The sequence below is a fragment of the Entelurus aequoreus genome, linkage group LG06, assembly GCF_033978785.1.
Source record: "Entelurus aequoreus isolate RoL-2023_Sb linkage group LG06, RoL_Eaeq_v1.1, whole genome shotgun sequence".
NCBI classification, from domain to species: Eukaryota; Metazoa; Chordata; class Actinopteri; order Syngnathiformes; family Syngnathidae; genus Entelurus; species Entelurus aequoreus.
The window spans coordinates 82,434,785-82,447,758 of record NC_084736.1 but is presented as its reverse complement, the minus strand read 5'-3'; the positions used below and the strand labels follow the sequence as shown (position 1 = coordinate 82,447,758).

The following is a 12,974-nucleotide window of genomic DNA, read 5'->3' as shown; positions in this document are numbered from 1 at the left end:
TTTCACCACACCTAGTGTGTGTGTGACAATCATTGGTACTTTAACTTTTAACTTTAACTTTATTTCACAGAAAACTAGCACAGTAGACTTGTCTTGTTAATCGGTTTTTCTTTGACTAAAATAATCTGGTTTTGTTGCCAGAAAAAATAGTACAACTTATCATAATAACAATAATAATATATTTTATTTGTACAAAGCACTTTATATTGAGTAAACATTCGTAAAGTGCTACTGTGTATTAAAAAATAAAATTAAAAAAAATTAAAAATACAAAAAAAATTAAAAAAAGATAAAGAAATAAATAAAAATAAAAACTAGAACAGCCAAATAGCTATAACTAGTATGCATATATCTAAAAAAAAAAAAAAAGTCTTTTTTAAAAAGAAGGGCTTTTAAGCCTTTTTTAAAAGCATCCACAGTCTGTGGTACCCTCAGGTGGTCAGGGAGAGCGTTCCACAGACTGGGAGCATTTTTGTGTATTTGTCACCAGAAAGATGGCTAAAAATAATCGGGTTTTGTTGCCCCAATTAGATTGTTTAAAATATATTTCCAAAGTGGAACAACAGAGTGCTGTAAGATGTGAGGTAGAGATGGAAATAAAAGAACCCAGAGATGTAGGGGTGCCTTATTTTATGTGTTTTTACTTGTGTAAATGTTCAATTGTCAGATGTTTACTGAAAAGAATATTTCAAAAAGATCCTCTTCCATTTTTGCTTTTATCAGTAATGGTTCAGAAGTCTAGAGTAAAGTGCACAAGTATGCATTAGCGCAGTACATTTCAGATGGTTCATCAAAAATCGAGACAACATAGTCTGATATAATTGAATATTTTAAAGAACTAATTATGGTTTTTTATGATAAATAATTGCTGAATATGTTTTACCCCAGTAGAGTATTAAATTAGGTGTAGTGACGCCGCTGCTACCAACTCAACACTTGAGCTGACACAAGTTCACAGCAGTGTGTGTCCTAAATAATAATGATGATATTTCAACATTATTAACTCATATGTATCCTCCTGAATAGCTCATAACCACATCTAATAAACTGAGGAGAAAAGTTGTACTTTACTGTTGTCCTAGTTCAAGGGGTCCTCAATTTGTCCAAGGGACTTATTTTTTTCTGGGCAGACGCTGAGAGCCAGATGGTTGGTTTGCAGATTTGGTCATTTGCATAATTAGCCACAACACATTCGCATGTAAGTAGAAAAAGTAAGATTACACATACCGGTGTATTAATAGGCAAATCACTTCACTCAGTAAAGGGAAACTTGACATATTTATAGTCATATTTAAGTGAATGACAGGCAGGCCCGGCCCTAACCAATCTGGCGCCCTAGGCAAGATTTTAGGTGGCGCCCCCCCCACATCGGCAGTGAAGTGTATATACTCACAAGAAACCGAATAGCTTTGTCTTTGACCTTTTTTTTTACTTAAAGAAAGCAAATTAACAATCAGAATAGTTAACAAGATTTAAAAAATATGGATAAATAAATGAATACAAAAAAAAAAAATGAATATATGAAATACAATATTTTTTACATACATAAACACAAAATAAAACGTGTCAACAAGTTGCATAAAATAAATCAAAAATACAATATAAATAAGGCACTGCACAAAACAAGATATCAAACCAGTATGACTTTAACAACTATATTACAAAAAAAGAGGTTCCTACAGAGTTCTCTATTTGTGCTTTTTAATATTACATTAACTAGAATGACTTACAAATTACTGTACACCAGGGAGTACTGTAATTACCTAACGTTGTTACATTATTATTTTCCATAACAATTTAGCCCCCTCCACAATATTAACCCGGCATTAAAACAGAACTAGCTATTTATTGATTAGCAATTGCCGAATCATGTAACATTAGCTTAATGCTAAAAAGCCAGGTTACTATCACATTCTGTAACAGACAAATAATTTCATGTAGGCTAACGTTACCTACCTGCTACCTCTGTCTTTTTCTCGTTTCTCCTCCTCTTTTCTCTTTTTTCTTCCCCGGGCACCTGACAGTTTTGGCCGTTTTGACATCTTGTGTTGATTTTTTGATGTGGTGACGTCCAAAAAGAGTCATGATACGGGAAGGAAGGGGGCACACCGTGCGGGGGGGGGGCGTAAGGTTGTAACAAATAATATTTCTATTAAATAGGCTTTACTTTGCATTTTAATTAACGTGGGATAATTTTTTGTATTTAGAAATAATAGTACCACCTTTTTTTTTTTTTCTCCAACATTTGTGGCACTGGTGTGGCGCCCCCTGATGGACGGCGCCCTTAGCATTTGCCTATACGGCCTATGCCACGGGCCGGCCCTGATGACAGGTTATATGTTTATTTAATTTCATATTATGGTCATTTGAAACTGACATTGTTGGCACTTTTTTGTAAAAATGTGATTATTTGGGGGTTGGGGGGGGGGGGGGTGTTCTACCTTCACGGTACTCAAAGCGCTTTGACACTATTTCCACATTCACCCATTCACACACACATTCACACACTGATGGCGGGAGCTGCCATGCAAGGCCCTAACCACCACCCATCAGGAACAAGGGTGAAGTGTCTTGCTCAAGGACACAACGGATGTGACGAGGTTGGTAGAAGGTGGGGATCAAACCGGGAACCCTCAGGTTGCTGGCACGGCCACTCTCCCAACAGCGCCACACCGTCCCCCTTGCCTATTACCAAGTGTGCCATAATTAGAACACACCTCCGTGTTTGTTTGCGGAAGTAGGAACCCACAGTAGATGCCTGAAGTCGGACTTGTGCCGCTATGGAAACTGAATAAATGCGCCAGATTAGCATGATCCTGCTGATTGATTGAAGTAGATTGCACAGTACAGTACATATACCGTACAATTGACCACTAAATGGTAACACCCGAATAAGTTTTAATAATTAAAAATAATTGATAACAATTTCAATAATTTTAATTTAAGAATTTAAGAACAATTTAATAATTTTAATAATTTTAATAATAATTGATAATAATTTTAATAATTGACCACTAAATGGTAACACCCGAATAAGTTTTAATAATTAAAAATAATTGATAATTATTTTAATAATTTTGATAATTGTAATAATTTTAATTTAAGAATGTTTATCATTTTAATAATAATTGATAATAATTTTAATAATTGACCACTAAATGGTAACACCCGAATAAGTTTTAATAATTAAAAATAATTGATAATAGTTTTAAAATTTTAATTTAAGAATTTAAGAATAATTTAATAATTTTAATAATTTTAATAATAATTGCTAATAATTTTAATAATTGACCACTAAATGTTAACACCCGAATACGTTTTAATAATTAAAAATAATTGATATTAGTTTTAAAATTTTAATTTAAGAATTTAAGAATAATTTAAGAATTGTAATAATTTTAATAATAATTGCTAATAATTTTAATAATTGACCACTAAATGGTAACACCCGAATACGTTTTAATAATTAAAAATAATTGATAATAATTGTAATAATTTTAATATAAGAATAATTTAAGAATTTTTATAATTTTAATAATAATTGATAATAATGTTAATAATTGACCACTAAATGGTAAACCCCGAATACGTTTTAATAATTAAAAATAATTGATAATAATTGTAATAATTTAATTTAAGAATTTAAGAATATTTTAAGAATTTTAATCATTTTAATAATAGTTGATAATGATTTAAATAGTTGACCACTAAATAGTAACACCAGAATACGTTTTAATAATTAAAAATAATAATTTTAATCATTTTAATTTAAGAATAATTTAAGAATTTTTATCATTTTAATAATAATTGATAATAATTTTAATAATTGACCACTAAATGGTAACCCCCGAATAAGTTTTAATAAATAAAAATAATTGATAATAATTGTAATAATTTTAATTTAAGAATTTAAGAATAATTTAAGAATTTTAATCATTTTAATAATAGTTGATAACAATTTAAATAGTTGACCACTAAATAGTAACACCCGTATAAGTTTTAATAATTAAAAATAATTGATAATAATTTTAATAATTTTAATTTAAGAATAATTTAAGAATGTTTATAATTGTAATAATAATTGATAATAATTTTAATAATTTACCACAAATGGTAACACCCGAATACGTTTTAATAATGAAAAATAATTTATATTAATTTTAAGAATTTTAATATAAGAATTTAAGAATAATTTAAGAATTTTAATAATTTTAATAGTAATTGATAATAAATTTAATAATTGACCACTAAATGGTAACACCCGAATAAGTTTTTCAACTTGTTTAAGTTGGGATCCATGTTAATCAATTCATGGTAAATTCATGGCAAGTCATGGCTATTGATTAAAATGGTCAAAATACGGTAAATATTGAACACGTTGTTATGATCGTGTCTGTTACTAAATTATATGTATAAACTTGCAGCGTGTATATAAAACTTTGGAGGTTTTTGAAATAGTTTAAAGAGCTTTGAAGGCTCCAACAGTGGCTCCCGTCACCCTCATCTTGAAAGTGTTTTTTATCATCTTTAAACAGGCCCTCCAAAAAAAAGACCCGTGTTCTTGTCTCTCATAATGATTGTGAATGATGGGCAAAAATAAAAATAAAAAAAGCACAGTTTCCCTTTTAATATTCCAGCTCCATTACACCACTTGTAGGGACTGCCCGTGTTTTGCCAGATGAAAGCGAGAGCTGGCATCTCCATATTGTTGGCATATCATAATAAACGCAATCTCTACTGTATGGTTGTGTAATGGAGACATCACATCACTGGGCCTTTCATGGGATGGATTGAAGACGGAGCGGTCATGCATGTCACAAGTGGAACCTACATGACAATGAAGCTCTCATTCATCCAACGTTGTGCATCAAACAAACAGTATTGTTGACAGTGTTGACAGTATTGCACATTGTTGCACCACGCTAGTTTCTCTTATCTGTAGTGCCACGCGGGTGAGGACCAACACGTCTTGTTTTATTATTAACTATTATAATATCGACTAGTCAACAAGAGACAACTAATACAAATAATAACAAAAGAAATAAACAAATTAAAAAGATGGTTTGACTATCCTTAAATCTCAGTAAAACTAAAATAATGCTGTTTGGTAACAGTAGAAGGGAAAGTCAAACACACATACAAATAGACAGAATAGAAATTGAAAGAGATAGATGCAATAGAGCAATACAAACCCCGTTTCCATATGAGTTGGGAAATTGTGTTAGATGTAAATATAAACGGAATACAATGATTTGCAAATCCTTTTCAAGCCATATTCAGTTGAATATGCTACAAAGACAACATATTTCATGTTCAAAATCATAAACTTTTTTTTCGCAAATAATCATTAACTTGGAATTTCATGGCTGCGACACGTGCCAAAGTAGTTGGGAAAGGGCATGTTCACCACTGTGTTACATGGCCTTTCCTTTTAACAACACTCAGTAAAGGTTTGGGAAGTGAGGAGACACATTTTTGAAGCTTCTCAGGTGGAATTATTTCCCATTCTTGCTTGATTTACAGCTTAAGTTGTTCAACAGTCCGGGGGTCTCCCTTCTGCTATTTTAGGCTTCATACATTTTCAATGGGAGACAGGTCTGGACTACAGGCAGGCCAGTCTAGTACCCGCAGTCTTTTACTATGAAGCCACGTTGATGTAACACGTGGCTTGGCATTGTCTTGCTGAAATAAGCAGGGGCGTCCATTTGTTGTAACATATGTTGCTCCAAAAGCTGTATGTACCTTTCAGCATTAATGGTGCCTTCACAGATGTGTAAGTTACCCATGTCTTGGGCACTAATACACCCCCATACCATCACACATGCTGGCTTTTACACTTTGTGCCTATATCAATCCGGATGGTTCTTTTCCTCTTTGTTCCAGAGGACACGACGTCCACAGTTTCCAAAAACAATTTGAAATGTGGACTCGTCAGACCACAGAACACTTTTCCACTTTGTATCAGTCCATCTTAGATGAGCTCAGGCCCAGCGAAGCCGACGGCGTTTCTGGGTGTTGTTGATAAACGGTTTTCGCCTTGCATAGGAGAGTTTTAACTTGCACTTACAGATGTAGCGACCAACTGTAGTTACTGACAGTGGGTTTCTGAAGTGTTCCTGAGCCCATGTGGTGATATCCTTTACACACTGATGTGGCTTGTTGATGCAGTACAGCCTGAGGGATGGAAGGTCACAGGCTTAGCTGCTTACGTGCAGTGATTTCTCCAGATTCTCTGAACCCTTTGATGATATTACGGAGCGTAGATGGTGAAATCCCTAAATTCCTTGCAATAGCTGCTTGAGAAAGGTTGTTCTTAAACTGTTCAACAATTTGCTCAGGCATTTGTTGACAAAGTGGTGACCCTCGCCCCATCCTTGTTTGTGAATGACTGAGCATTTCATGGAATCTACTTTTATACCCAATCATGGCGCCCACCTGTTCCCAATTAGCCTGTTCACCTGTGGGATGTTCCAAATAAGTGTTTGATGAGCATTCCTCAACTTTATCAGTATTTATTGCCACCTTTCCCAACTTCTTTGTCACGTGTTGCTGCCATCAAATTCTAAAGTTAATGATTATTATTTGATTATTATCAGTTTGAACATGAAATATGTTGTCTTTGTAGCATATTCAACTGAATATGGCTTGAAAATGATTTGCAAATCATTGTATTCCGATTATATTTACATCTAACACAATTCCCCAACTCATATGGAAACGGGGTTTGTACTTGGAGTCCATTGGTAGCCATTAGTTGTCGACATGCATCTCGTGCTTCATTTACTAGCCCTGAAACGGTCAACCAAGTGAATGATTTAGGTTTCTTCTTCACTATTGACTGCATGATATAATCATATGTTATGATCACCAACAGACAATAAACAAATGAACAAGTGATTGATATTTGGACTTTATACAAATCTCGGTCACTCCTTTTCCATTTCTCTTGCTGTTTCCGTGTCATGTTTCTGACCAAAATTTGCTTTTTCCCTGCTGTGACTGGTGTAAGAGAAAAATGACTGGAACGTATGTAATGAAACACAATTCTTATCTTTCCGTTCCAGCTTGCCCGATACTCAACTGACGGGCTTCTCCAGCTCGGACCCCTGGGATCGACCACCTTCCTGCCTGACACGAAATGCCTTGTTGATGATGGCAGAGGGCGCGTTCCCAGCTTGAAAAAATGTGATGCCGTTTCCAGGGTTTCTCAGAGGCTTTGGGACTTCACACAGGTAAAATAAAAGATGTTTACCATGTGCGGTGTAAGATTTTACATTTGTATTACCTGCAGGAACCAGGACTCGAACCCTTAAATCAGGGGTCACCAACGCAGTGCCCGCGGGCACCAGGTCGCCCGTAAGGACCAGATGAGTAGCCCGCTGGCCTGTTCTAAAAATAGCTCAAATAGCAGCACTTACCAGTGAGCTGCCTCTATTTTTTAAGTTGTATTTATTTACTAGCAAGCTGGTCTCGCTTTGCTCGACATTTTTAATTCTAAGAGAGACAAAACTCAAATAGAATTTGAAAATCCAAGAAAATATTTTAAAGACTTGGTCTTCTTTTGTTTAAAAAAATTCATTAATTTTTTTACTTTGCTTCTTATAACTTTCAGAAAGACAATTTTAGAGAAAAAATACAACCTTAAAAATGATTTTAGGATTTTTAAACACATATACTGTACCTTTTTACCTTTTGAATTCCTTCCTCTTCTTTCCTGACAATTTAAATCAATGTTCAAGTAAAAAAAATTGTTTTTATTGTAAAGAATAATAAATACATTTTAATTTAATTCTTCATTTTAGCTTCTTTTTTTTTGACGAAGAATATTTGTGAAATATTTCTTCAAACTTATTATGATTAAAATTCAAAAAAAGTATTCTGGCAAATCTAGAAAATCTGTAGAATCAAATTTAAATGTTATTTCAAAGTATTTTGAATTTCTTTTAAAATTTTTGTTCTGGAAAATATAGAAGTAATAATGATTTGTCTTTGTTAGAAATATAGCTTGGTCCAATTTGTTATATATTCTAACAAAGTGTGGATTGGATTTTAACCTATTTAAAACATGTCATCAAAATTCTAAAATTAATCTTAATCAGGAAAAATTACCAATGATGTTCCATCAATTCTTTTTTTAAATTTTTCTCTTCTTTTTTTCGGTTGAATTTAGAATTTTAAAGAGTCGAAATTGAAGATAAACTATGTTTCAAAATTGAATTGTCATTTTTTGGGGGGTTTTCTCTTCTTTTAAACCGTTCAATTAAGTGTAAATATCATTAATTATTAATAATAACAGAGTTAAAGGTAAATTGAGCAAATTGGCTATTTCTGGCAATTTATTTAAGTGTGTATCAAACTGGTAGCCCTTCGCATTAATCAGTACCCAAGAAGTAGCTCTTGCTTTCAAAAAGGTTGCTGACCCCTGTCCTAGACTAATTGCCTTACTGGGCTGTTGAACTTAGTCTGTCCTGTTGGTTGTCCGCGCCCCAATTACCCAGGCACCCGCTCAGCTTTATGGCGCTGACCGCCCGCCAGTCACAAGAGAAGGTGCAAACGGTTCTTTGTGTGCATTTTATAGACGTTAGTTGGGACTCACTAACCCCACACACAACCTCCCATCTCATGCCTGGATGTAGTTTAACGTCATACCCAAGACTAAAGTCTAAGTATATGTTTTTAATTGTTGTTTCTTGAACCACAGAACGGTCCGATCATCAGTCGGGACACAGGTCGATGCTTGGAAGTGGAAATGTCCAAAGATGCCAACTTTGGTCTTCGCTTGGTGATGCAGAGATGCTCAGCTCAGAAGTGGATCATAAGAAACTGGATTAAACATCCCAGACACTAAATCCGGAGGAAGAAATCCAAAGGTCGGGTCGCGCGGAGCAGGTGTGTGACATCACTGCACTACCGGACTTTGCCTCGGCGGCCACAGAGCATTCCGACATTGAAGCTTTGAGAACATGAACACGATCCACTCGTGCGGATCTCTGACTAAACCGTTGAGGAGGCCCACATTTGGAACTGGAGCTCTATATGTAGAAATAAATGTACAAAGATGCATAAGTGAAATTGAAAATGATTTCATTTCTATTGTAAAGCTACCTGTTGTTGGTAAATGACCGCGTGTGTTCCATTCTGTGTGGTTATTTTAATGAGAAAATTGCATAACGTAGTTGTAAATTGTAATGCAACACATCCAAATGATTATTTTTTGAATTCATCTGCCATGTTGTACTACTCTGGTACTGTATGATACATAATAGGCTTTAACGATGCCTGTGAATATTGTCATTGCATTCTCAGGGCATTGAAGCCGTTGCAATTGGACTGTTGGGATTGTCCGAGCAGGTTTGTCTAGGGATGATGTTTGTTAAAGGCCTACTGAAAGCCACTACTAGCGACCACGCAGTCTGATAGTTTATATATCAATGATGAAATCGTAACATTGCAACACATGCCAATACGGCCGGGTTAACTTATAAAGTGCAATTTTAAATTTCCCGGGAAACTTCCGGTTGAAAACGTCTAGGTATGATGACGTTTGCGCGTGACGTCAACGGTTGAAGCGGAAGTATTCGGAGCCCATTGAATCCGATACAAAAAGCTCTGTTTTCATCTCAAAATTCCACAGTATTCTGGACATCTGTGTTGGTGAATCTTTTGCAATTTGTTTAATGAACAATAGAGACTGCAAAGAAGAAAGTTGTAAGTGGGATCGGTGTATTAGCGGCGGACTACAGCAACACAACCAGGAGGACTTTGAGGATAGCAGACGCGCTAGCCGAACGACCTCACCTTGACTTCCTCCGTCTCCGGGCCGCCGACCGCATCGGTGATCGGGTGAAGTCCTTTGTCGTACCGTCGATCGCTGGAACGCAGGTGAGCACGAGTCGTGATGAGCAGGTGAGAGCTGGCGTAGGTGCAGAGCTAATGTTTTTAGCATAGCTCTGTCGAGGTTCCGTTGCTAAGTTAGCTTCAATGGCGTCGTTAGCAACAGCATTGCTAAGCTTCGCCAAGCTGGAAAGCATTATCCGTGTAGTTACATGTCCAGAGTTTGGTAGTATTGTTGATCTTCTGTCTATCCTTCCAGTCAGGGACTTATTTGTTTTGTTTCTATATGCAGTAAAGCCCGATGCTATCACGTTAGCTCAGTAGCTAAAGTGCTTCACCGATGTATTGTCGTGGAGAAAAAAGTCACTGTGAATGTCCATTTCGCGTTCTCGACACTCATTTTCAAGAGGATATAGTATCCGAGGTGGTTTAAAATACAAATCCGTGATCCACAACAGAAAAAGGAGAGAGTGTGGAATCCAATGAGCCAGCTTGTACCTAAGTTACGGTCAGAGCGAAAAAAGATACGTCCTGCACTGCACTCTAGTCCTTCACTCTCACGTTCCTCATCCACGAATCTTTCATCCTGGCTCAAATTAATGGGGTAATCGTCGCTTTCTCGGTCCGAATCTCTCTCGCTGCTGGTGTAAACAATAGGGAAATGTGAGCAGCCCTTCCTCCGGTGTCGTCACGCTACTTCCGGTACAGGCAAGGCTTTTTTTTTATCAGAGACCAAAACGTGCGAACTTTATCGTCGTTGTTCTATACTAAATCCTTTCAGCAAAAATATGGCAATATCGCGAAATGATCAAGTATGACACATAGAATGGATCTGCTATCCCCGTTTAAATAAAAAAAAATCATTTCAGTAGGCCTTTAAGAAATTATCGATTTCGATCCCAGTATCGAATCCTCTTATCGAACCGATTCCTTATCGATTCTTTTATCGAATCCAGATAGGTACAGTAGTTGTATATGGGGGGAAAAAATCAATCAAATCAAATAAACAGAGCAAACACAGCTCTTGTCACTCTGGCTGTCGTGAATGTCATCATCTGAAATAGGATAACGTTAACATTATCTTCATTCACATCTTGCAAGCACTAGTTTATTAGACAGACCTGCAAACTCTGGAGCGGTGTAGGCTGCAAGATACCGTTAACGTTATCAGACACATACTAAAAGGCTAACGTTAACGTTACCGTTAGCCACTGACTATGCCTAGGTAACGTTAGTCTCTCTAACATTACTGCAGTCCTGGTTGACATAAGAGGTAACATTATTTTAGCCTAAAGGCTACAAGTGAGCAGATATGGAAATGAACCGGCAACAGTTAACGTGAGTTACTCACCGGCACTATCACTGGGACTGCAGGTTGAAGCAGAGGAAGAGGGGCGTGCTTCGTCATCTCTGTCGCTGCTTCTCCACGACACCTTTTTCGAACCTTCAGGTTATGTACGGCCTGAACATGTTTCAACATGTTTCTTGTACTGCTCCCCTTACAGGAAAGCCAAGCCTGGCAATAATCGCAGATAGCCGTTTCCTCGTCGTATTTCTTAGTAAAGTGAAGTCATGCCTTGGAGCGTTTTTCTCCCGGTCCACTGCTCCTGAATCTGCCGCCGAATGACTGAGCTACGTCATTTCCTGTGTGACATGGGATTCGAATAAAGAACCTAATCTTTTTCTTTACTATAGTGGCTTCGATAATGGGAACCGTTTCTCAAAAAGGGATTTGAATCCATGGAATCGGTTCTTTTCTTATCGAACAATCGGGAGAACCGGTTTTGAACATCATTCCTAGGTTTGTCAGATCACGACTACAGACTTGGATAGGACGGCTGGAGTCTGGTGCTGGTGATACATACTTAGGATCTGGTCATCTGCTCTGCGAGGACGAGGTGATCCCATTAGGACCATCTGCTTAGAGGCAGAACCGTCTTCTAAGACAATCGGAACAGAAACTCATTTCAATGCCCTGAGAATAGGCTTCTTAGGATCTGGTCATCTGCTCTGCGAGGACGAGGTGATCCCATTTGGACCATCTGCTTAGAGGCAGAACCGTCTTCTAAGACAATCGGAACAGAAACTCATTTCAATGCCCTGAGAATAGGCTTCATAGGAGCTCTTTATTGTCTCATCGGGAGGTTCAGCTGGTTCTGTTTGAACAGCATTGCTCACACTGGGGAGGAGCAATCGTGTGCCTTTTTCGTCATTTATTTCATCTGACCAGGGAATGTTTATCCCAAACGCATGTACAAAGTTAAAATATGGAACAAGTATGAAACAATGAAGAAATAGTCATTTACTGTAAAGAGTGACGGATTCGATCCAACAGGATAATAACATATTTTTTATGATGAGGGGAGGGGGGAAATAAGTCACTTGTTTTAAAAACGGAAATTTTGTGGGTTAGAAATGTTTGGTGCTTAATCATACAAGGCTGTGTGGTTGAATGTGTTTTAAAAAATATCATTAGCATTATCATTGCTGTGATAAAACCGCCGTCGTTAAAGTTGGGTTCATTTTATTGCTCTTTGCATCCTGATCTTAAAGGGGAACTGCACTTCTTTTGGAATTTTGCATATCGTTCACAACCATTGAGCATACTTGCCAACCCTCCCGTTTTTAGCGGGAGACTCCCGGTATTCAGCGCCTCTCCCGATAACCTCCTGGCAGAAATTCTCTCCCGACAAACTCCCGGTATACAGCCGGAGCTGGAGGCCACACCCCCTCCAGCTCAATGCGGACCTGAGTGGAGACAGCCTGTTTTCACGTCCGCTTTCCCACAATATAAACAGCTTGCCTGCCCAATGACGTCAGAATGATGGAGGGCGAGTTCTTGGTTTCTTATGTGGGTTTATTGTTAGGCAGTTTCATTAACGTCCTCCCAGCGCGGTAACAACACACAACAACAGCAGTCACGTTTAGTCTACCGTAAAGCAGTTTGTCTGCCGTAAACAGCAATGTTGTGACACTCTTAAACAGGACAATACTGCCATCTACTGGATAGCCTCCAGAACACTGAAATTCAAGTATTTATTTTATTTATATGTATAATAAAATATATATATATATTAAGATTAAGATTAAAGTACCAATGATTGTCACACACACACTTAGATGTGGTGAAATTTGTCCTC

General features: G+C 36.9%; 1 protein-coding gene across 2 annotated transcripts in view; it reads left to right on the top strand.

The window, feature by feature from the left end:
* Positions 1-12,974, top strand: part of galnt9 (polypeptide N-acetylgalactosaminyltransferase 9) — a 230,961-nt gene that overhangs the window by 217,778 nt on the left and 209 nt on the right. For both annotated transcript variants that reach the window (XM_062051655.1, XM_062051656.1), the window contains 2 exons: positions 7,065-7,232; positions 8,702-12,974. The exon at positions 8,702-12,974 is cut by the window's right edge and continues 209 nt beyond it. In XM_062051655.1, coding sequence (XP_061907639.1) covers positions 7,065-7,232; positions 8,702-8,848 — 315 coding nt within the window. In that variant the 3' untranslated portion in view covers positions 8,849-12,974. The remainder of the gene's footprint in view (positions 1-7,064; positions 7,233-8,701) is intronic.